Genomic DNA, 21,922 nt, shown 5'->3' on the forward strand with positions numbered 1-21,922 from the left:
TCTGGGAGGGGAGATTGGCAGGAAAGGACAGAAGAAAGGAGGCTATTTTTACAGGATTAAGAGTGTGACACAACGGGTTGAATAATACCTTAAATGTACTCAGAAAGCATCCAACGGGAAAGTGTGATTGTTGCCAGGAAACAGAGACCATGGAGCATGTATTGATACAGTGTGGGCTTTATCAGAGGGAAAGAGAGAGGCTGAGATCTAGCATTGAGGGAGAAGGGGATACAGGAAATGAGTTTAAATAGGTTATTGACAAGAACGTCATTAGATATAGTCTCAAATAGTTTGTTATATTTTTTAAGAGCAACGGGGGTGGCAGGTAGGATTTAGTTTCCCCGTCTCTGGTCCGCACCCCAGTACAGTAGGTGGCGGTAATGCACCATAACGTTGGGTGCCAACCAGCGATAAACCTCACCGAAGAAGAAGAAGAAGAAGAAGAAGAAGAAGGGCGAAGCAACGCGAAGGTATTTATTTTCCTAAATTAACATTTGGTTTATTAGATTGAAGAGCAAAAATATCGGTTTGTACATCTAATAGCCAAATAAACACTTGGGTAATGTTCGTTTTGGTTTGCTATTCAGTTCTGCAATGTCAGCTAAGTAGCTAGCTAGCTAACTGATAACTTAACGTTAGCCATCGTTGTTAGAACTGGCTAACCATTTTGTATTTTGTTTCAGTTCGCGCCGCAGACGTGTTGGTCTTAGCAATTATCATTAAACCACGCCAACTGTTACCAATTAATTGGCTAGCTTACTAGATAGATATTGGCTTTGATTGCTAGCTAGCTACCTCTCTTTTCCAACTGAACTAAAGTTGTCAAGCTAGCTACAATGCAAGAGCGAAGTATCAAGACGGGGTGTAGTCATTAGTGCACACCGTAGTAAACAGTTACAAAACGTTTCGCAACGAAAACGAGTTTCTATTGGACACAGGTCAGTTCTTCCTATTGAATACACCCCAGCTAGACATTGCACTGGAATGGCCTGTTGTGGTTCTTGTTTTATGCTCATCACATTCTTACCAGAACAGACGATAACAAACCTAGTTTAAAACCTTATAAAGTTGGTTTGGTAGCATAAACTGGGAATTTTATGTTTTTGATTATGATTGTCTGTTTCATATGTGCGAAGTCGTTAAAACGATGTCCACTTTAACAACATTTTAGCCATTAAATAGTATAGCATGCCTACATCTTCAATCAATCAAATGTATTTATAAAGCCCTTCTTACATCAGCTGATGTCACAAAGTGCTGTACAGAAACCCAGCCTAAAACCCCAAACAGCAAGCAATGCAGATGTAGAAGCACGGTGGCTAGGAAAAACTCCCTAGAAAGGCCAGAACCTAGGAAGGAACCGAAAGCGGAACCAGGGTATGAGGGGTGGCCAGTCCTTCTGGCTGTGCCGGGTTGAGATTATAACCGAACATGGCCAATATGTTAAAATGTTCATAGATGACCAGCAGGGTCAAATAATAATAATTACAGTAGTTGTCGAGGGTGCAGCAAATCAGCACCTCAGGAGTAAATGTCAGTTGGCTTTTCATAGCCGATCATTCAGAGTATCTCTACCGCTCCTGCTGTCTCTAGAGAGTTGAAAACAGCAGGTCTGGGACAGGGTAACACATCCGGTGAACAGGTCAGGGCTCCATAGCCGCAGGCAGAACAGTTGAAACTGGAGCAGCAGGTGGACTGGGGACAGTAAGGAGTCATCAGGCCAGGTAGTCCTGAGGCATGGTCCCAGGGCTCAGGTCCTCAGAGAGAGAGAAAAGCATACTTAAATTCACACAGGACACCGGATAAGACCGGAGAAATACTCCAGATATAACAGACTGACCCGAGCCCTCTGACACATAAACTATTGCAGCATAAATACTGGAGGCTGAGACAGAATGGGACAGAATGGGTCAGGAGAGCTATACATAAACTATTGTTTACCAAATACTAGCTAGCTATATAATATTACAGAATCTCTTGTTTAGTTGTCAGCTGGCTCGTCTCTTGTGTAGCTAAATTCACTTGTACGTTCTCTAAATAGATGGCTCGACTTCTGACGAAGACTGAGATACTAGTATCAACAGATAAATACAAATGGGTAGCATTTTTCTACGTCTGTTTCTCTCAGGTAGGCCATGGCTCGCGGTCAACAGAAGATTCAATCCCAGCAAAAGAACGCCAAGGCTGCAGCTGCTAAGAAGAAGGGAGCGGCAGCAGACCAGAAGACTGCAGCCAAGGCAGCACTGGTCCACACCTGTCCCGTCTGTCGGGTTAGTGGTTGGTACTGTATGTGCCTTTAGAAGGCAGGCCAAACTCATTTTGGTGATTCCTGGTATATCATCAAAATAAACTTCAGCATGTTTTTGTAATCATTCAGCAGTTTTTACCTGATTAAGTACATAACCATTAGAAATTGATGTTGAGAGTTCAATAAAATAGTCCTGAACCTTAAGTTGAAAATGATGGTGGTGCTGCTTTCTGTTGACAATGTGTCCAAATCAATAACGAATATGCAGAAACCGTTTGTTATATTGAAGACCTAAACATAAAATGTACTATTTGCACATACATGTGCAATAATAATAATCATAGTACTTTTGTATTAATGACACACACACCAAAAACCCTGTTGTTTTGACAAGTGACAAATAACTGATATCAATTAGGGGGGAAATCAGGTTGTATGCGCTCTTGAAACCCACAATAAAAGAAATAACATGGAAACTGGAGGTTTCTTACATCACTGGTTAGAAAACAACTTGCAGAAGACCGTCAGATAGATTTGTGATTAGTTTTGATTTGGGGGGTGACCAAGACAGGAAAACGAATGCAACACTTATTTGAGAATCACTCATAACAATATCACATTGAAATCAATTGTGCGAGAGGGGGAGATGAGGTTACACGTCCTGTTAAAACTAACACAGCTCAAAAACCAAACGGAATCTGGGAATAATGTGTACATCACTGGTTAGAGGACAATGTGTAGTAGACAGCTAGCTAGGCCTACATTTAGAAGTGTTGCATTTTGATTCAAGTGGGTCGCCAACACGGTAAGTGTAATGCAACTCTTTTTTTGTTCATCACTTCCATCAATGTCACACTGAAATCAATAGAATGGGGGTTAAATGTTGGTGGTGTAGCACTGTTTCAAGTAACACTATTCACACTTTGAATAACCTATACACAGTTGGTTAGATGAACTTGTAGAGGAATTACATTTTTATCTTGGAATGTCAGGTGTTGATTTCGGTAGGAAACAGAACACTTTTTTGTTAGCTTTCTTTAACTAACACGAAATCATGACGCGACATAGGATATCAATGGTGACACTATTTAAGTGACAGTTTGACTGTCAAATCCATGCATTGGTGTGTGGCCATAGACTTTTATAGAGAGAGCGCGTTTAATTTTCTTTGCCATTTCATTAATTTATGTGGCATTTCTAAGTCCTGCATAACCCAGTGCGTGTGACAAAATCATTGGTACAAAACCACAGATATTGATCTGTTTTAAGCAGTCAATCATATGTCATCTTGAAAACTATACACTTTTATACTAGCATCAACAATCTGAGGTAAAATGGATGTGTAATTCCACTACATTTTCTGGGGTGAAAAGGCAGGTTTGTGTAGGTTATTAACACAAACTGTCCCCATTAGGGAAATTCGCAGAATATACAATTTACTATGGCAAAATATTTCAACATGTCTATTTAAGATGATAGTATACACTATATATACAAAAGTATGTGGACACCCCATCAAATTAGTGGATTTGGCTATTTCAGCCACACTCGTTGCTGACAGGTGTATTAAATCGAGCACAGAGCCATGTAATCTCCATAGACAGACATTGGCCTTACTGAAGAGCTCAGTGACTTTCAACATGGCACCACCTTTTCAACAAGTGAGTTAGTCAAATTTCTGCCCTGCTGTAGCTGCCCTGGTCAACTATAAGTGCTGTTATTGTGAATTGGAAACGTCGAGGAGCAACAACGGCTCAGCCTTTAAGTGGTAGGCTACACAAGCTCACAGAACGGGAGTCCACTCAGCAAGCCTTCCCAAAAGAGTGGAGGCTATTATAGCAGCAAAGGGGTAGCCAACGCCATATACCCATAATTCTGGAATGAGATTTTTGACGAGCAGCTGTCCACATACTTTTGGTAATGTAGTTTGTTGCTTCCTCGCAAACTATTGCAACAATGACATCTCTTTCTCACCCATTTAACCATTTAGAGAGTAAAATAATGCTCTCAACCACAATTTAACCAGGTGCTCTAGACTAGAGCCTCCATCGTCTGTACAGCAGCCTGAATGTTTGACATCCCTACCTTTTAGGTTTCTCTTTGTGTCTAGTCCATTGTACAGGCCTGTGTGATGTGTAGAACTTTGATGCATTTTATTGCTTTGTTTATCACCTGAAAATTCGGTCTCAGCCAACAATTGTTGATATCCTCCGTCCCTTACCTGACCCTTACAGACGCAGATGCCGGACCCGAAGACGTTCAAGCAGCACTTTGAGAGCAAGCATCCCAAATCCCCAATGCCCCCAGAGCTGGATGATGTTGAGGCTTAAAAGACCAACGCACACAATGGACCTACAGCTGGGTTAAGATGCTCTCATCATTCAGACTCCCAGTTTACATGTTAGAAGCAAACTCTTTCCCTATGCTAAAAGTTGTATTTTGTATGACTCAATATGTGGATATGTTGTCACTCATCGCCTTTCATGTTGTGATTCACAGACACACGATGACCACGATTAGAGCGCTGCAACTGGAACTTAATGGCGTCAAGAGACAAAATACTGAGACCCCTGGACATGGGTGGGGGATATTTGTGACAATGACCTAAAAAGGGGGCAGAAGCACACCAGCACCCCATCTTCTATGTCCAACCACCCCTCACCTTCAGACTCTTTTGAAGCACCCATCTTAATGATATGAGCCCACTCTACCTACAGCCCTTTTCCCCATGCTGCTTCCTTCATTAATACCTGATTCAGTAACATCTAGACTGTTACACGTCTAAAAGTGTCAGGGTGTTACTGTTTTTGCAACTTTTTCTCAGTTGTGTATCGCAGTCTTACTTTAACCCACAACTCTTTTTATACCTCCTCCCATACACTCTTGTGCAAATAATTTCTGCTTTCTTTGAGAATGGTGTCATAGTGGAAAGGATTTGTTATTTGCCTAAGACTGAGTCTTGTTCTGCCTGTAAAAGGCCCTGGTTGAAACAGTGCCAAATCACTGTGGATAGTCACCTGGTCCACGTTGTAACAGTTGTATTTTGCATTTGACCATTTCCAAGAAATGTAGCAATATATATGAAATCATTCCTCTGCCTATTTGATCCATTCTGAAGGAAAGCAGTGAATGTGTTGTGTGTGTGAGAGAATATGTATGCCTTGTAATTCTAGAAGAAAATGTGTTACTTCCAAATGCAAGTTAAACGCCATTCCGTCTATACTGATACCAGACAAATGCATACTTACAAGTATTTTCAAATGTATTTCCAATATACTGCAATGCTATGTAGCTGAAGAGTGGTGACACTGTTTAGATAGGAGTGTCAATTAGTTTCTGGAGGTCTGTGTTCACTGGCAATTCCTCTCACTTCTGCATCAAATCAACCTCTACAATATATATTCTACTTATTTTATTACAAATATAGCAGTACACAGTCCTCCATAAATATATTGACAATGACACATTCCTGTGTATTGGATCCTCTGTACATAGAAAATCTAGGAATAACAAATAGGAATGACATTTGCCATTGCTACTAACTTGTACTTGTTCAAAGTATAATTAAAGAAATGTAAAAAAAAATGTAGTAATTTGTCACGCACTTATGGTCCATATATATAGCGTTTTAATTGAACCATGTGTAGTACATTAAGAGACAATGACAAATTCTTGGTTCAACAAGACAACAGTCATCAAAAGGGTAGAAATGTAGCATTGTACTTGTGTCACAGTACTTTACAGCTTTGATTGGATTCATATACTATATGACAAAGGGTGATATAAATATCTGAATTACTGTAGATTTGAATAGTTTAAGAGTGAAGTATGGTTATAAGTCGAATGCGAAGAAAGGTCGTTATGAAAGAGGTAATTGGTGTTATTCATATACCATTCTCATACTCAAAGTCAATATACTGAACAAAAATATAAACACCACATATAAAGTGTTTGTCCCACATTTCATGAACTGAAATAAAAGATCCCAGAAATGTTCCATATGTACAAAAAGTTTTTCTCAAATGTTCATGAATTTACATACGTTTTACTTCCATGTTAGTGAGCATTTCTTCTTTGCCAAAATAATCCTTTCACCTGACAGGTGGGGCATTTCAATAAACTGATTAAACAGCATGCTCATTAGACAAGTGCACCTTGTACTGGGGACAATAACAGGCCACCTTATAATGTGCAGTTTTTCCACACAACATACTCGCAGTTTTTCCTCAAATTATGATGGAGCATGCTGACTGGTGGAATGTCCACCAGAGCTATTGCTGGAGTAGTAATTTCTCTACCAATGTCGTTGTAGAGAATTTGGTAGTATGTCCAAGCGCAGACCAATTTTAACCATGACAACATGCAGGATCATCTGAAATCAGACACCCCGATAGCTGATGAAACTGGGATTGCACAACTGAAGAATTTGTCAGAAGAAACCGTCACAGGGAAGACCATCTGCGTGCTCGTCGTACTCACCAGGGTCTTGACCTGACTTCAGTTGACAAATGCTCACCTTTGATGGCCACTGGCACACTGAAGAAGTGTGCTCTTCACGGATGAATCCTGCATCGCGTGTGCAAGCGGTTTGCTGATGTCAACATTGTGAACAGAGTGCCCCATGGTGGGGTTATGGTATGGGGAAATGCACTATGGACAACTAACACATTTGCATTTTATCGATGGCAATTTGAATTGAATGCACAGAGAAACCGTGACGAGATCCTGAGGCCCATTGTATCATTCATCCGCTGCCAACAACTCATATTTCAGGATGATAATGCGCGGTCCCATGTTGCAAGGCTCTGTACACAATTCCAGGAAACTGAAAATATCAACATTCTTCCATGTCCTGCATACTCACAAGCATGTTTGGCACGCTCTGGATCAACGTGCCGGACAGCATGTTCCAGTTCCTGCCAAAATCCATCAACTTAAAAAAAAATATTGAAAAGTAGTGGGACAACATTCCACAGGCGTCAATCAACAGCCTGATCAACTCTATGCTAAGGTGATGTGGGCTCCCAAGTGGCACAGCGATCTAAGGTACTGTGTCAGTCGTGCAAGAGGTGTCACTGGTTCAAATCCAAGCGGCATTATTATTGTTATTTGACCCTGCTGGTAATCTATGAACATTAGAACATCTTGGCCATGTTCTGTTATAATTTCCACCCGGCACAGCCAGAAGAGGACTGGCCACCCCTCATACCCTGGTACCTCTCTAGGTTTCTTCCTAGGTTCTGGCCTTTCTAGGGAGTTTTTCCTAGCCACTGTGCTTCTACACCTGCATTGTTTGGGGTTTTAGGCTGGTTTCTGTACAGCACTTTGTGACATCAGCTGATGTAAGAAGGGCTTTATCAATACATTTGATTGATTAATTGCATCACACCCGGCCGTGATTGGGAGTCCCATAGGGCGGGGCACAATTGGCCCAGCGTCATCCGGGGTAGGCCGTCATTGTAATTAAGAATCTGTTCTTAACTGACTTGCCTAGTTAAATAAAGGTTATATTAATATATATATTAAATTAAATGTGTCCCGCTGCATGAGGCAGATGGTGGTCACACCAGATACTGACTGGTTTTCTGATCCACGCTCTATCTTCATTTAAAAAGGTATCTGTTACCAACAGATGCACATCTGTATTCCCAGTCATGTGAAATCCATAGATTAGGGCCTAAAGAACATATTTTAATTGACTGATGTCCTTATATGAACTATAACTCAGTAAAATCATTGAAATTGTTGCATGTTGCGTTTATGTTTTTGTTCAGTGTAGATACATACTATTTAGCCTCATATTGCCAGATTATTGCTATCAACCCTGTGTGTATCTTTTGGAACAATGGTAGTGAAGTTTATTAAAATGATGTAGAATAGATGAGCCACCACAGATGTTACAGGCATCCACAGGTCTTGACCACCATGTTGCGATGCTTCTTTAGGATCACATTGTTGTTGTCGTCGTAGATTGTTGTCGTCGTAGAAGAGTACAGAGATGGGACTGAGCTTGGTGGGTGCGCAGCACGCTTTGGGAACCTCATCCGGCTTCAAAAGGTGAACCTGCCATGAAAAAGGTCAATCAGACTTATTCATACATACATTTTGACATAATCAATGATAATAATATCCTGTTTATAAAAGAGGTATGATTATTATGCAGATCCTACAGTGCTCTCCAACCTCAGTGGGCTGTGGCTTCGCCCCCCTTGTCTGAATGTGGTCATATGTTTTAACCCTGGTTGTCTGTGCTCCACAAGTCTTTATAGCCCACTGAGCCAAAGCCTAGACTTTCAGAAGTTCAACAACAACTTCCATGAAACAAGCTAAAACATTTCAATGGGCCATTGACCAAGCTAGTGACTTAAAAAAAACATTTGGTCTTTAAGTTTTAGATTATACACACACAACATAGGAAAGCCTCTGGTGACAAAATAGGGTCAATGGAATTAGAATGATGACCAGGAATTGTATAGGATTCTAATGGTAACCATGGAGTTCCAAACTCATTTCTATGGCAACACAGCTGTCAATTTTGTAAACAACAATTTCAAATATCTGTGTTGCCATGAGATATCTAACCGTTAGAACATATCGGCGTTCTATTGAACGTTTTCTGTTCGAAAACAAGAACAACTTCAATTTGCTGTTCAACAACAACAAACTTGACTGATTTTTGAGACCTGAGATTGAAACATCGACTGGAAAATGCCTGGGTGCTTTTCAAGATTGACGGAGAGATTGGGAGGACGTCGGCAGCCTTCTGCGTCGACAGGTTGTTTAAATTCATTTGTGGGTTGTTTTTGTTGTCTTTTTCCGTTTTGCAGGGTTCGCGATCGTCGGGAGGTGGACAGCGACAGCGACTTCGAAGAGGGTACGTGGAGTTTTAAACTTCTTATTTTACCACATTCAACATTGACAATGTAATTTGAGAAATGTTAAGTATATCTGTAATCCAAACTTTCAAGCTAATGTTAACTTTAGTAATTGTTGCTAAGCGATGCACTTTTGCTAGTAGTACTAACTAGCGTGCTACGTTTTACGTCCTAATAATTGTTTGTTTGTTTTCCTTTTCCTACTTTTAGAATCAACTGTACTGGATGAGGTCCAGTTGGATGAGCCACTGCTGCCAGTTATCCTTCATGTCCAGGATGCTGCTATCATCCTTGAGGATGTGCCGACTATCCTTGAGGTACACTTTTCAGAAAGCTTCTGGTTTTATGTTTGAAAAGTATCCCACATATTCAGTCTGAAAATCTTTGTTGTCTGCTTTAGGAGGCCACTGGTAATTGGCAGCTGATACCGATTAGGTTCAGCCCCCTGTACTGTGGGCCTGTTGTGATCAGGGTAAGAGAACCACACACAGTCACATCACGTTACAATATTTGCTTTTTCTAACCTGAATGTACTGTAATGTCACCCCCCTCTTGTGCAGAACAATGCCGGTCCAGTGGCTAAAGCCTGGAGAACTTTCCAGTTCATCAGCCCCATTATCACCTACATGCTTGGGGGATCCCAGGTATGTGTCTTTGTAACTATCTAGTCCTAATCTACATTGTCAGAGTCATGTGATCAAGATGGAAATATGTTACAGCGATGGCTGATGTTGTTTTGTTGATGTTACTTGTCATTTCTCTCCACAGCAGGTGGTGGTGAGGATGCACCATGTGAGTAGGGTTCGAGGCCTGGAGACTCAACTGGTGTGGGCCGTCTCCAGGGAGACAGCCAGACTTAGTCCAGAGGGCATCCCCTACTGTGCCACCAAGGTGCAGTCCGTCACTTGGATCCAGGTAAGATGTAAATACTACTGAAATAGTATTAGATTAGGCTTTTCTTCACTTATTCCATTTGGCCTAAACATGTCGTCTCTCTCTGTCAGTATGTGGCTGGCAGGGTGACCCAGTATGCGTCTCACCTCCGCCACGAGACGTCTGTGGACGTGACGTTTGGCTGCTACCAGGTAAATAAACGGTTTCCTATGTATATAGAATACCAATTACTGGGCATTTTTCCATTAGATCTGCTCTGTTTTCTAATAACGTGTGTGGTAAACAGGTGTGTTGTGTGTGTTTTTGGAGCAGCAGACTGATGTCTCGGTGGTGTACGCCACTCTCCACATGGGGCTGGATGGGCTGCTCTCCTCCTCGGGGGGGTCGGAGGCTGCCTCCGTCTCTACGCCCACCAATCAGCAGTTCACTGAGCCAGAGCCTGAGGGCCATAACTGCTATGAGGTCAGATGTTAGACACACAGCTACACATTCTATAGACTAGTAGCATTAAGATCCATCCATTGACCCATTGTTTGTCGTGTCACTGATGTTGAATGTTTGTTCTGTTGTTGTAGGGCTGGGAGGAGGACCTGCTGCCTGAGGAGAGGGAGGTTCCTCTGCTAAAGTGAGTTCCTCTAAATGTCTGTAGTCTGGGCTTGTCAGATGCTGAAGGATAGTTGTCACCATGCTGTATCCCCATTGACTCTAATGGTTGACATGCTCCATTCCCTCCCTCCCACAGCCTCTACCTTACCACCAAGAGAGTGGAGGACATCGCCCTGAGGCTCGTCTCCCTGCGCCAGGCCTTCACTGTGAGTGGACCCACTTTTATTTTTTCTCTCTGTATCTTCTTGTTCTGCCTGTCTGTCTCCTAGAGGAAGATGGGTGTCTCACCCTAACTCTTCCCTCTTCTCTAGACACTGCTTGGTTCCACCCTGGGCAGCAACCATCTGTTTGTGGCAGGAAAGGTCCTAATGGGTGCACTGGTTCAGGCCCACCACATGGTAGCTCACTAACTCATTATTCATTCAAGGGAAAGAGGGCGTCCTCAGTGGGAAATGTGTTCTGTTCACTAACATCAATGCTCTTTGCTTTGTGATAGGACGAGGCCGAATTCATCCGTGCCTATAATGACTTTGTGGACTACCTGAGTGACCCCTCCAAGAAGATTGACATTGAGAGGGAGCTGGCTGAGGCAAAGGTGGGTTCATTAACTCTTTCATGTCTCACTTTGGGTTCTTCCACATGCATGTCTTTTATACATCACAGTATCTGATCTATTTGAAATCATTCCTATTTTCTTGTCCTAGATCCATCATGTTAACCTGATAGATGTCCTCTTTGAACTGGTGCTGTTTGGGTTGATGACAGCTCAGAAGTCCCTGATGGTGGTAAGTAGCATCTCACTGGTACATGTTTTGATGTCTCTCTATTAGCAAATTCACTTCAATTTCTCTTCTCTCCTCCTTTGTTTCCTTTAGCACCCTGGTGGGTTCATGGAGCGTCTGTACGCTCTCCTGCACTCCTTCCTGCCCGCTGCTGCCAGCATTGAGCCAAAGGCTGAGAGATACCTGCTGCTGCTCAATGTAAGAGTCAATAGTTTACTTCCTTATTCCTAGTTGACTTTTTCCTGATTAACAAGGTTGCAATGACGTTTTACAGGGAGTAACTCTCATTGTCTCTCTGCTCTTGGTAAGCTAGTAACTCAGAGCCATTATCTATGTGTTGTGTGATGTTCTCTTCAGGGTGGGCTGATGGCTCTGCTAGATGACATGTTTGGGCAGCAGCTGGCCTGGTACTTTAACCCAGTGTCTCTGGTCACTGAGCTCTCCAGCCTCCTGGAGTACCACCTGGAGAACCTCATGGCCAGCATGTAGTCCTACTGCAGAGATCTGAAAGGCCACTCTCTCTCTGTCTGTCCATCTCTCTCTGTCCGTCCGTCCATCTCTCTCTCTCGCTCTCTCTCCATCCATCTCTCTGTCCATCTCTCTCTCTCTCCATCCATCTCTCTCTCTCTCTGTCCATCTCTCTTTCTCTCTCTCAGGAATTGAGGACTTGAAGTGCTTTGCTGAACCCTGATTAGTTGACACCCATTGAATTAATGTATTCTCTTGTTTTCTCTCCCCACAGGATTCTTGCGACACTTTGCCACCTAACAGGGATCTAGACACTAATGCACTACATTACTTTGCACTGAATTTTACATTTTTAAATAAAATTACTGGTAGTTTAAAGGCATTTGTCTCTGTCTTTTCATTTACTTGATCATTTCGTCACAATTTCCTCTTCCTGGAAATATGAGGCTAATATTACATGAACAATTATGCTTTATTCTTTAGATATGGAAATGAACAACAACATTTAGTAGATTTACAGAACTACAGGCCCACCCTTTATGGCATTGTGATGTGTGAGTCTGCCATTGTAGACTTCGGTAACTTGGGTATATTACTTTAAATTGGCCATATTTCCCATTAATGTCTGAGCCAATTACCTTCTTTCCCACTGAAACCAAAGTTATCTTTCATGTGAGTGAGGGTGTCGCAGTGCATACTGACCACTAGTTTGATCATAGCGTGGTTGGTGGCGTTCATGTGAGAGAGGGTGTAGTAGTGCATACTGACCACTAGTTTGATCATAGCGTGGTTGGTGGCGTTCATGTGAGAGAGGGTGTAGTAGTGCATACTGACCACTAGTTGGATCATAGCGTGGTTGGTGTCGTTCATGCAGGAACCCAGAGGGTATAGGCATTCTCCATCACTGTAGAAGGCAGAGTAACCACTCCGAGCCAGGACCCAGTCCTAATGGAGAGAAATGCCATAGAAATAGAATGACAAGATTAGATGAATGACTAGAACAGACTATATTTATATCAGAAATACATACACTACAATGCACGTACCACAAAAATGCCTTGCTTCCTAAAAATACTAATTGCGTGTTTCAGCAAATAAGGTGATACAATGTTGGCTCATGATATTATCTATTCAGTAGAATGAGTAGTTAAGGGAGACAGAAGCTTACCTTCCAGCCTAGGTCACTCAAGCTCACATATAATTCATGTCTCTTACAAGCCTGACGCCCACTGTTGACGTGGCTGTGATCTGAAAGGGACCAAACAATATGTTTTGAGACAGGACAGACTGTGAAGCACACTTTGGATGCATTGGATTTACAATGAAGACACCATTAAATGTAAATGCAACTTAATTATCTTAGTCATTTGGATTAACTATGCCTTTAAACGTTGCATTAAATGAGGTTCACAACAAGACCTAAAACCAGTATTGTCCTCTGACATTGTAGGACCTCACCATGTATACTGGGCAGGTCATATTTGGGCTTCCTCTTGCGGGGGTTGGGTTTTAGAGCACGTTGGGGCTGACAGGGGGTCTGGCTGGCCCTGAAGAAGGTTAACATGAAGGGCAGTTTGGAGCGGGGGCCCCTTCGACCCACCAAGCCTACCCACCCAGCTGACAAGGACCGGTCTGATGGAGAGAAAACAGTGTGCGTGTATGTGAGATATAATCGTGAGGTAAACCAAAACAACATATCTCCATTTCTATGTATTTACTAAACAATTACAAATACTATGACATTACAGTGTTACTGTGCAGGCACTGGCGTCGTATTCTGAGTTAACTTGCCTCTTTATTCGAAGGCATAATAATCAAGAAATCCATTCTGTGGGAAATCACCTCCCCATCCGCAGAGCATTTCCTGTCCCTGACCATAGTATTAACTCTATGAGGCTCACCCTCCTCTGTCTCCACATAGAGACGAATGCCCAGGTTGCTGCGGGGGTGCAGGATGTGACAAATTAACTTGAAACGGGAATGTTTACTGGTCGCTCTTGAGGTAAAGGGGAAGTCAGATGTGAGGAATACCTTTGACTAGTTGTAGAAAATACTGGAGATCAATAAAAACAAGGTAAGGAGCCAGCACTGCGTGGATATTAAGTGTACCACACAGGTGCTGTATAGGTTACAATATTATTTTCTGACCTTTTGGAACAGTGTAAACACTAAATACATTAGAAGCGTATCAGAATGCAATTTCCAAAATGGAAGGCTTATATATTGTTGAAGCTAATTATTCAAGGCTAGCTTTATTTTATTTTAAAACTAAAAGCTTGATTACATTTCAAATTATGAATGACTCATATGCTGTGTGATGACATGAACAAATGAAAGATTGATTGATACAGTAGCCTATATACAGTGGCAAGAAAAAGTATGGGAACCTTTTGGAATTACCTTAATTTCTGCATAAATTGATAAGACAATTTTATCTGATCTTCATCTAAGTCACAGCAGTTGACAGGGTAGCCTAGTGGTTAGAGCGTTGGACTAGTAACCGGAAGGTTGCAAGTTCAAACCCCTGAGCTGACAAAGTACAAATCTGTTGTTCTTCCCCTGAACAGGCAGTTGACCCACTGTTCCTAGGCCATCATTGAAAATAAGAATTTGTTCTTAACTGACTTGCCTAGTTACATAAAGGTAAAAAAAGAAGAAATTGATACAGTGTGCTGAACTTTTAACACACAAATTGTATTTTGCTTGTCTATATTGAATACATAATTTAAACATTCACAGTGTAGGTTAGAAAAAGTAGGTGAACCCCAAGGCTAATGACTTCTCCAAAAGCTAATTGGAGTCAAGGGTCAGCTAACCTGGAGTCCAATCAATGAGACAAAATTGGATATGCTGGTTAGAGCTGTCGAGCCCTATAAAAAACCACTCACAAAATTTGAGCTCGCTATTCACAAGAAGCCTTGCCTGATGTGAACCATGCCTCGAACAAAAGAGATCTCAGAAGACCAATACTTTTTGGGGACTTGCATAAAGCTGGAAAGGGTTACAAAAGTATCTCTAAAAGCCTTGATGTTCATCAGTCCATGGTAAGACAAATGGAGAAAGTTCAGCACTGCTGCTATTCTCCATAGTGGTGGCCGTATGGGAAAGATGACTGCAAGAGCACAGCGCTCAATGCGGTAATGAAGAATCCTCGTGTCAGCTAAAGACTTACAGAAATCTCTGGAACACGCTAACATCTCTGTTGAGATATGCTACGTAAAACACTAAACAAGAATGTTGTTGGTGGGAGGACACCACGGAAAAAGCCACTGCTGTCCAAAAAAAACATTGCTGCACGTCTGAAGTTTGCAAAAGTGCACCTGGATGTTCCACAGTGCTACTGGCAAAATACTCAGGACAGATGAAACTACAGTTGAGTTGTTTGCAAAGAACACACAACACTATGTGTGGAGAAAAAAAGGCAAAGCACACCAACATAAAAAAAAACATCCCAATGGTTAGGGGCTGCTTTGCTGCAGCTGCTTTGCTGCCTCGGGACCCGGACAGCTTGCTATCAGACATTTTGCAGGAGAATGTTCGGCCAATCTGTCCACCAATTGAAGCTCAACAGAAGTTGGGTGATGCAACAGGACAACGACCCAAAACACAGAAGTAAATAAACAACAGAATGGCTTCAGAAGAAAATGCGCCTTCTGGAGTGGCCCAGTCAGTCCTGACCTCAACCCGATTGAGATGCTGTGGCAGGACCTCAAGAGAACTGTTCACACCAGACATCCCAACAATATTGCTGAACTGAAACAGTTTTGTGAAGAGGAATGGTCCAAAATTCTTCCTGACCGTTGTGCAAGTCTGATCCGCAACTACAGAAAACATTTGGTTGAGGTTATGGCTGCCAAAGGATGGTCAACCAGTTATTAAATCCAAGGGTTCACATACTTTTTCCACCCTGCAGTGTGAATGTTTACATAATGTGTTCAATAAAGACATGAAAACGTATAATTTGTTGTGTGTTATTAGTTTAAACAGATCCGATCAAATTTTACGACCAATTTATGCAAAAATCCAGGAAATTCCAAAGTGTTCACATACTTTTTCTTGACAGTGTAGTTGATCACAAACTCAAGGAAGGCAAGAAGCCAGCAAATTCCTGTCTACTTTGAAAAGGTATTCACAATATTCTAATACTACAGGGGGTTAGGAAAGAAAACACTTGGCCTGGGGTCGTTCAGTGGTCTTGTGCTGTGGTGGAATGTGTCACCATTATGCTTGCACCAATCCAATGCTTTTAAATGCATGAGGTGAACTGATGCAGGGTATCAGAACACAGCTTATTTCTTTCCCCACTTTCCCCAAAATCAATTTGTCCCCTCAATCACTCTTGCCACTTGCTTGCTATTTTCTTGCCTGCCGAAATTCTCCCTTCCTTCTATCTTGGGACTGGTACATTTCAGAATACCCATCCCATCGTGCTTTTCCCTCTAAAGGCTTTTTCTACATTTTATTTTACACTTTTTCAGTTTTAGTTTTTAAAAATGTAGGTACAGTAGTAATAATAAAATAAGAATAATAAATAAAAAATAAAAAATGTGTACTCTTGGCAAAAAAGAAAGTTCAAATACATAAGTCAACATGAATGCATATCCATAATCACAGTAAACTGTTATAATAGAAAAAATTTTATAATAGAAAAAAAGTTTTTTAATGTATAATAATATAAGCAAAACTATGACTGAATGTGCCTCCATGAAGAATCCCCTCCCCAATAGGTCCCTTCGCCCTCAATAGGACACCCGCAGCACCACCATCCCCATCAACCTCCCCCCACCCCTCAACCACAAAACACAATAATGATAATAATCATAGAAATGAAAATAAACATACATACACACGTGTACAGTACATATACATATTCACAGGAAACTCAACTTCTCTTATCTCTTTTCCTACATCAGATATGCAGGTGACATTTCCACCTGGATGACAGCACATAATCAGCAAGACGGGAGATGCTCTTCATCCGAGGGAATGCCTGCCCATTCTCAGATGTTAGATAATCCGAGATGATCACATGTCATTTACATTCCAGCCCTTGTCAGCTCCAGATTTGACTACTTCAACTCACACCCTGCTGGAATGCCTGCATTCTCAGATTCCCCTCTGTCATTAATCTCTATATCGTAATCAATAAAGTGTTTAAAAACGCTGTACTTTTATGAACATATGTGTTTAGATCATTTCTGAGAGAGAAGGGGTGTAATATCTCCAGATGAGCATGTGGTACCCTTCCTCACCCATGCCGACAAGATGTTACTTCTTGTGGGGTCTATGCCTTGAAAGTAAGTATGAGAGTATAAGTAATGTACCTACTAAAAGTATACTGACTAAAAGGCAAAACAGAACAGTCAAATTATATTATAGCTGTGTCGTTGTATACTTGCGAATTAGAATCTTTAGTTAAACATCGTTTTGTTGGTGAAAACTGAAAACTGGTTGTGACCACTGCCCACAATGGCTCCACCAGTCCTGTATGAAAACTATCCCATCATTCGAGGATTAAGTCTGCGCTGCCTGTCAGGACGAGGTTAGGCTTGAGTTCCAGGCGATGGTATCACCTGGAAAACTTTCCAGAAAAAGTGGACTAAATGTTCAGTCGAGCTGTTGCAGCTTTCCAATATTTGTTGTCTTTTTATATTTGATTTGTCATTCTATATCTTATGCAAAGATTGAAATTTGTATTTCTTATTTAATGTTAACAAACTTAACTTTGTGATTAATATTTGTTATTTTTCTTAAATGTTTCTAAAATAAAAGTTTGTTTCTTTATACTCTACTAATTTAGCTCTATTTTGCACGCACTACTGGTCAACATGCGCTGCCAAAACTTAAAAAATTATTCTGAAGTATGCCAGGCCTTGCAGTTCCAAGATCGAAGGAGGAAGAGGGTAGAATTTCGGCAGGCAAGAAAATAGCCCCCCCCCCTTCTAATTTCCTTACATTTGTGGCTAGAGTCAAGTACTTTCTGTCGCACACATCAGTCAAATACTTTTCTATAGAACAAACTTTACGTCTACGTTTTTTATAGGCAACCGAAATGAATGTATGTGTGTTTATATTAGTTGGAGTAAAATGTCGGCAGGCAATAAACATTTCAGAACTGCTAGTCTAATAAGACATTGGTGAGATGACGAATTTTGGCAAAGAGATTTATTTATAAACAAATAGCCAAACCGAAAATTGCAGACATTATTAGTGCACCCCGCGATCAAAGCGACATAAAAAAAAATGAAACGCAGCCTAACGTGATCAGAAATCTCAAGTCGCAGCAATGAAGAATTGAGTTGGCAAGACTTGGCAGGGTGGAGCTGTTCGGTACAACACCGGAAGAGGTTGAGTCGTTATTTCACACTTCCTGACTGCTGATGAGCTCTTAAAGTGGCACTGCACCGAAAAGGCTTCGTGCAGGATTTCGCCAAAATGTAACCCACTGGACAAAAACTGGTTGAATCAACATTGTTTCCATGTCATTTCAACCCCAAAAATCTATGTGATGACATTGAATCAACGTCTTTTTTTCACTGAACTTTGAACCTAAATCCAATTACATGGTGGCATTTGTTTTCATGTTGAATTCAAGGCTAGTTAAACAACTAAACCAAATGTAAATCAAAACTAGAAGTTGAACTAATGTCTGTGCCCAGAGAAAATTAATTTGTCTTAGTAAACATGTTTTGAAATACAGTAGGTTGTCAAATAAAGTCAATACAAAAGATCTTCTGTTGGATCTGACAATTAATCTTGATGGTTGTACAGTCATCTCAAATAAAACTGAAGGACCTTGGTGTTACCCTGGACCCTGATCTCTCTTTTGACGAACATAGCAATACTATTTCAAGGACAGCTTTTTTCCATCTATGTAACATTGCAGAAATCTTTAACTTTTTGATGCAGAAAAGTTAATCTATGCTTTTCTCACTTCCAGATTAGACCACTGCAATGCTCTACTTTCCGGCTACCCGGATAAAGCACTAAACTAGGGCTGATTTCAAGAATTTACTGCTAACCTACAAGGATTTACATGGGCTTTCTCCTACCTATCTCTCCGATTTGGTCCTGCCGTACATACCTACACGTACGCTACGGTCACAAGACGCAGGCGTCCTTATTGTCCCTAGAATTTCTAAGCAAACAGCTGGAGGCAGGGCTTTCTCCTATAGAGCTCCATTTTTCTGGAATGGTCTACCTATCCATGTGAGAGATGCAGACTCGGTCTCGAACTTTAAGTCTTTATTGAAGATTCATCTCTTCAGCAGGTCCTATAATTGAGTGTAGTCTGGCCCAGGGGTGTGAAGGTGAATGGAAAGGCACTGGAATGACGAACCACAATGGCAGCGACGAACCACAATTGCAGCCTCTGTCTGGACGGTTCCCCTCTATCCACTGGGATTCTTTGCCTCAAACCCTATTATGGCGAGTCACTTGCTTACTGGTGCTCTTTCATGTTGTCCCTGACAGAGGTGCGTCACTTGAGTGGGTTGAGTCACTGACGTGATCTTCCTGTCCAGGTTGGCGCACCCCTCAGGATTATGCAGTCAATATAATTTTATAGAGGAAATCTTGGTCTTTTTTGGTAAACAGCTGAGGTGTGGTGATGGAGGAATGAGACCATCCATGACCACGAGATCAAAATGATAGTTTTAACCACTAGGCTACCTGCCGCCCCATCAATTGTTAAGTGGTAGACCTATTCGTGTCGTTAGTCATCGTTTACATCCACACAGCTCTTTCTCTTATAGACATGTAGCTGAACTACATGAGGTATCTGATTAGTTCGATTAATAGTATGTATCTTAATTTAGAGAAAGATTATGGTTTTGATAGAAGTTTGTTGGTTTCCTTGTTAGTTGGTAAATTATTATTTGAACAACCTTTTTGCCTACAAAAACAACCATTTACAGTTGAAGTCAGACGTTTTAGGTTGGAGTCATTAAAGCTTGTTTTCGACCACTCCACAAATTTCTTGTTAACGAACTATAGTTTTGGCAAGTCGGTTAGGACATCTACTTTGTGCATGACACAAGTCACAAATCGATGAAGTGGGAGACTTTTATTTCCCTCACCAACTTTAAACATCTGCTATCTGAGCAGCTAACCGATCACTGCAGCTGTACATAGTCCATCGGTAAATAGCCCACCCAATTTACCTACCTCATCCCCATACTGTTTTTATTTATTTACTTTTCTGCTCTTTGCACACCAGTATCTCTACCTGCACATGACAATCTGATCATTTATCACTCCAGTGTTAATCTGATAAATTGTAATTATTCGCCTACCTCCTCATGCCTTTTGCACACAATGTATATAGATTTTTTTTCTTTTTTATACTGTGTTATTGACTTGTTTATTGTTTACTCCATGTGTAACTCTGTGTTGTCTGTTCACACTGCTATACTTTATCTTGGCCAGGTCGCAGTTGTAAATGAGAACTTGTTCTAGACGAGCCTACCTGGTTAAATAAAGGTGAAATTAAAAATACAATTTAAAAAAAATCCACAATTGTTTACAGACAGATTAATTTAATTTATAATTAAATTCCAGTGGGTCAGAAGTTTAGATACACTAAGTTGATTGTGCCTTTAAACAGCTTGGAAAAGTTATGGCTTTAGAAGCTTCTGATAGGCTAATTGACATCCTTTCAGTCAATTGGAGGTGTACCTGTAGATGTATTCCAATGCCTACCTTCAAACTCAGTGCCTCTTTGCTTGACATCATGAAAGAAATCAGCCAAGACCTCAGAATTTTTTTGTAGACCTCGACAAGTCTGGTTCATCCTTGGGAGTAATTTCCAAATGCCTGAAGGTACCACATTCATCTGTACAAACAATAGTATGCAAGTATAAACACCATGGGACCACACAGTAATGGGACCCTGACTCAGTTACACCAGCTCTGTCAGGAGGAATGGGCCAAAATGCACCCAACGTATTGTGGGAAGCTTGTGGAAGGCTACCCGAAACCTTTGACCCAAGTTCAACAATTTAAAGGCAATGCTACCAAATACTAATTGAGTGTATGTAAACTTCTGACCCACTGGGAATGTGACAAAAATAAATAAAAGCTGAAATAAATCATTCTCTCTACTATTATTCTGACATTTCAAATTTTTTAAATAAAGTGGTGATCCTAACTGACCTAAAACAGGGAACTTTTACTTGGATTAAATGTCAGGAATTGTGAAAAACTGAGTTTAAATGTATTTGGCTAATGTGTATGTAAACTTCCGACTTCAACTGTATATATAACAAATGCCTATATTTAGACACAAATAACAATGTTAATAATGATACTTATTATTATTTATTTATGGCGCTTTTCTTTACAATCTCAAAGCGTATAAAATCTAAACAAACGAACAACAAATGGAGATTGTTTGATGGAGATTGAAAGTCTCAATTTGGATTCGACTGAAAGGTTGGGAGTTGAGGCTGTTTGGATTGAAAAGGCACTGTCGCTTCAGAAGGGGGTGCATCGACGGTAGAGCCAGAGAGAAACAAATAGCCTGACAAACAGACACGGAGCGCTTCGTCAGTGCACCACATCTGCTTCTCCACGGTCAGATCCTCCATAGGACCTGCTTCTCCGTAGGTACTGGTCCTCCATTGGCGAACATTTTGCGCCCACCTGGGTGATGCCACGGCTAATGAAAAGCGACCACATCTTGGCAGTGGTTAAGAACAGTCCCTGAGCCTCCTCTGCCACCTCTAAACACAGCATGCAGTACTTGTTGTAATAATTCCCGACAAATGAAACCACAATAATAATATTACTTAATTAATAAATAATAATAATACACCATTAATATTAATAATAGAGATTTGTCTAACTGTCTAACTAATAACAATGCTCATTGACATCTCTTTGGTCCCTCACCAAAGAACATCCGTCATTGCATGTGCAAAACCCGGATGTTATAACAAGAAATTTGCTTACTATTTCAGCAAATCAGCGTGTAGGACGCTTGACTGAGCCATCTAATGACCAATGAGAGGGAAGTATTTTCTAATAAGGGGCGGGCTTTAATCCTAAAC

General features: G+C 41.1%; 2 protein-coding genes and 1 long non-coding RNA gene across 4 annotated transcripts; 2 read left to right on the forward strand and 1 right to left on the reverse strand.

The window, feature by feature from the left end:
- The first annotated feature begins 397 nt into the window (after window positions 1-397).
- Window positions 398-6,254, forward strand: LOC135550023 (zinc finger protein 706-like). 2 transcript variants are annotated; one of them, XR_010457052.1, is made up of 4 exons: window positions 398-470; window positions 2,129-2,270; window positions 4,483-4,648; window positions 4,748-6,254. XR_010457052.1 is itself a non-coding variant. In XM_064980450.1 (4 exons), exons 2-3 carry the CDS (start codon window positions 2,136-2,138, stop codon window positions 4,576-4,578), a joined length of 231 nt encoding a protein of 76 aa, XP_064836522.1. In that variant the 5' UTR covers window positions 398-470; window positions 2,129-2,135; the 3' UTR covers window positions 4,579-4,610; window positions 4,748-6,251. The 2 variants fall into 2 exon arrangements, 1 of the variants encoding a protein (XP_064836522.1); XM_064980450.1 differs by having other exon boundaries at window positions 4,483-4,610; window positions 4,748-6,251.
- A 1,488-nt stretch (window positions 6,255-7,742) lies between these two features.
- On the reverse strand, window positions 7,743-13,117 carry LOC135549099 (uncharacterized). The gene is made up of 3 exons (XR_010456937.1): window positions 13,042-13,117; window positions 12,708-12,818; window positions 7,743-8,311 (listed from the first exon to the last, which is right to left on the reverse strand). It is a non-coding gene; the product is annotated as an uncharacterized LOC135549099 (long non-coding RNA).
- Window positions 8,957-12,282, forward strand: LOC135548979 (uncharacterized). Its single transcript, XM_064979052.1, has 14 exons — window positions 8,957-9,122; window positions 9,334-9,440; window positions 9,524-9,595; window positions 9,684-9,767; window positions 9,892-10,038; window positions 10,128-10,208; window positions 10,330-10,479; window positions 10,593-10,642; window positions 10,760-10,829; window positions 10,935-11,021; window positions 11,120-11,218; window positions 11,328-11,408; window positions 11,499-11,603; window positions 12,148-12,282. The coding sequence occupies exons 1-14, from the start codon at window positions 8,957-8,959 to the stop codon at window positions 12,280-12,282; spliced, it is 1,434 nt and encodes a 477-aa protein (XP_064835124.1).
- Window positions 13,118-21,922: the final 8,805 nt, after the last annotated feature.

This window comes from Oncorhynchus masou, chromosome 12 (assembly GCF_036934945.1).
Source record: "Oncorhynchus masou masou isolate Uvic2021 chromosome 12, UVic_Omas_1.1, whole genome shotgun sequence".
NCBI classification, from domain to species: domain Eukaryota; kingdom Metazoa; phylum Chordata; class Actinopteri; order Salmoniformes; family Salmonidae; genus Oncorhynchus; species Oncorhynchus masou.

Bases quoted from the DNA above. Each gene is read 5' to 3' on its own strand.
- LOC135550023 (XM_064980450.1), top strand. From the start codon at position 2,136: ATGGCTCGCGGTCAACAGAAGATTCAATCCCAGCAAAAGAACGCCAAG. The intron at 2,271-4,482 runs GTTAGTGGTTGG...TGACCCTTACAG, and splicing joins ACACCTGTCCCGTCTGTCGG to ACGCAGATGCCGGACCCGAA.
- LOC135548979 (XM_064979052.1), top strand. From the start codon at position 8,957: ATGCCTGGGTGCTTTTCAAGATTGACGGAGAGATTGGGAGGACGTCGG. The intron at 10,039-10,127 runs GTAAGATGTAAA...TCTCTCTGTCAG, and splicing joins AGTCCGTCACTTGGATCCAG to TATGTGGCTGGCAGGGTGAC. The intron at 10,209-10,329 runs GTAAATAAACGG...TTTTTGGAGCAG, and splicing joins TGACGTTTGGCTGCTACCAG to CAGACTGATGTCTCGGTGGT.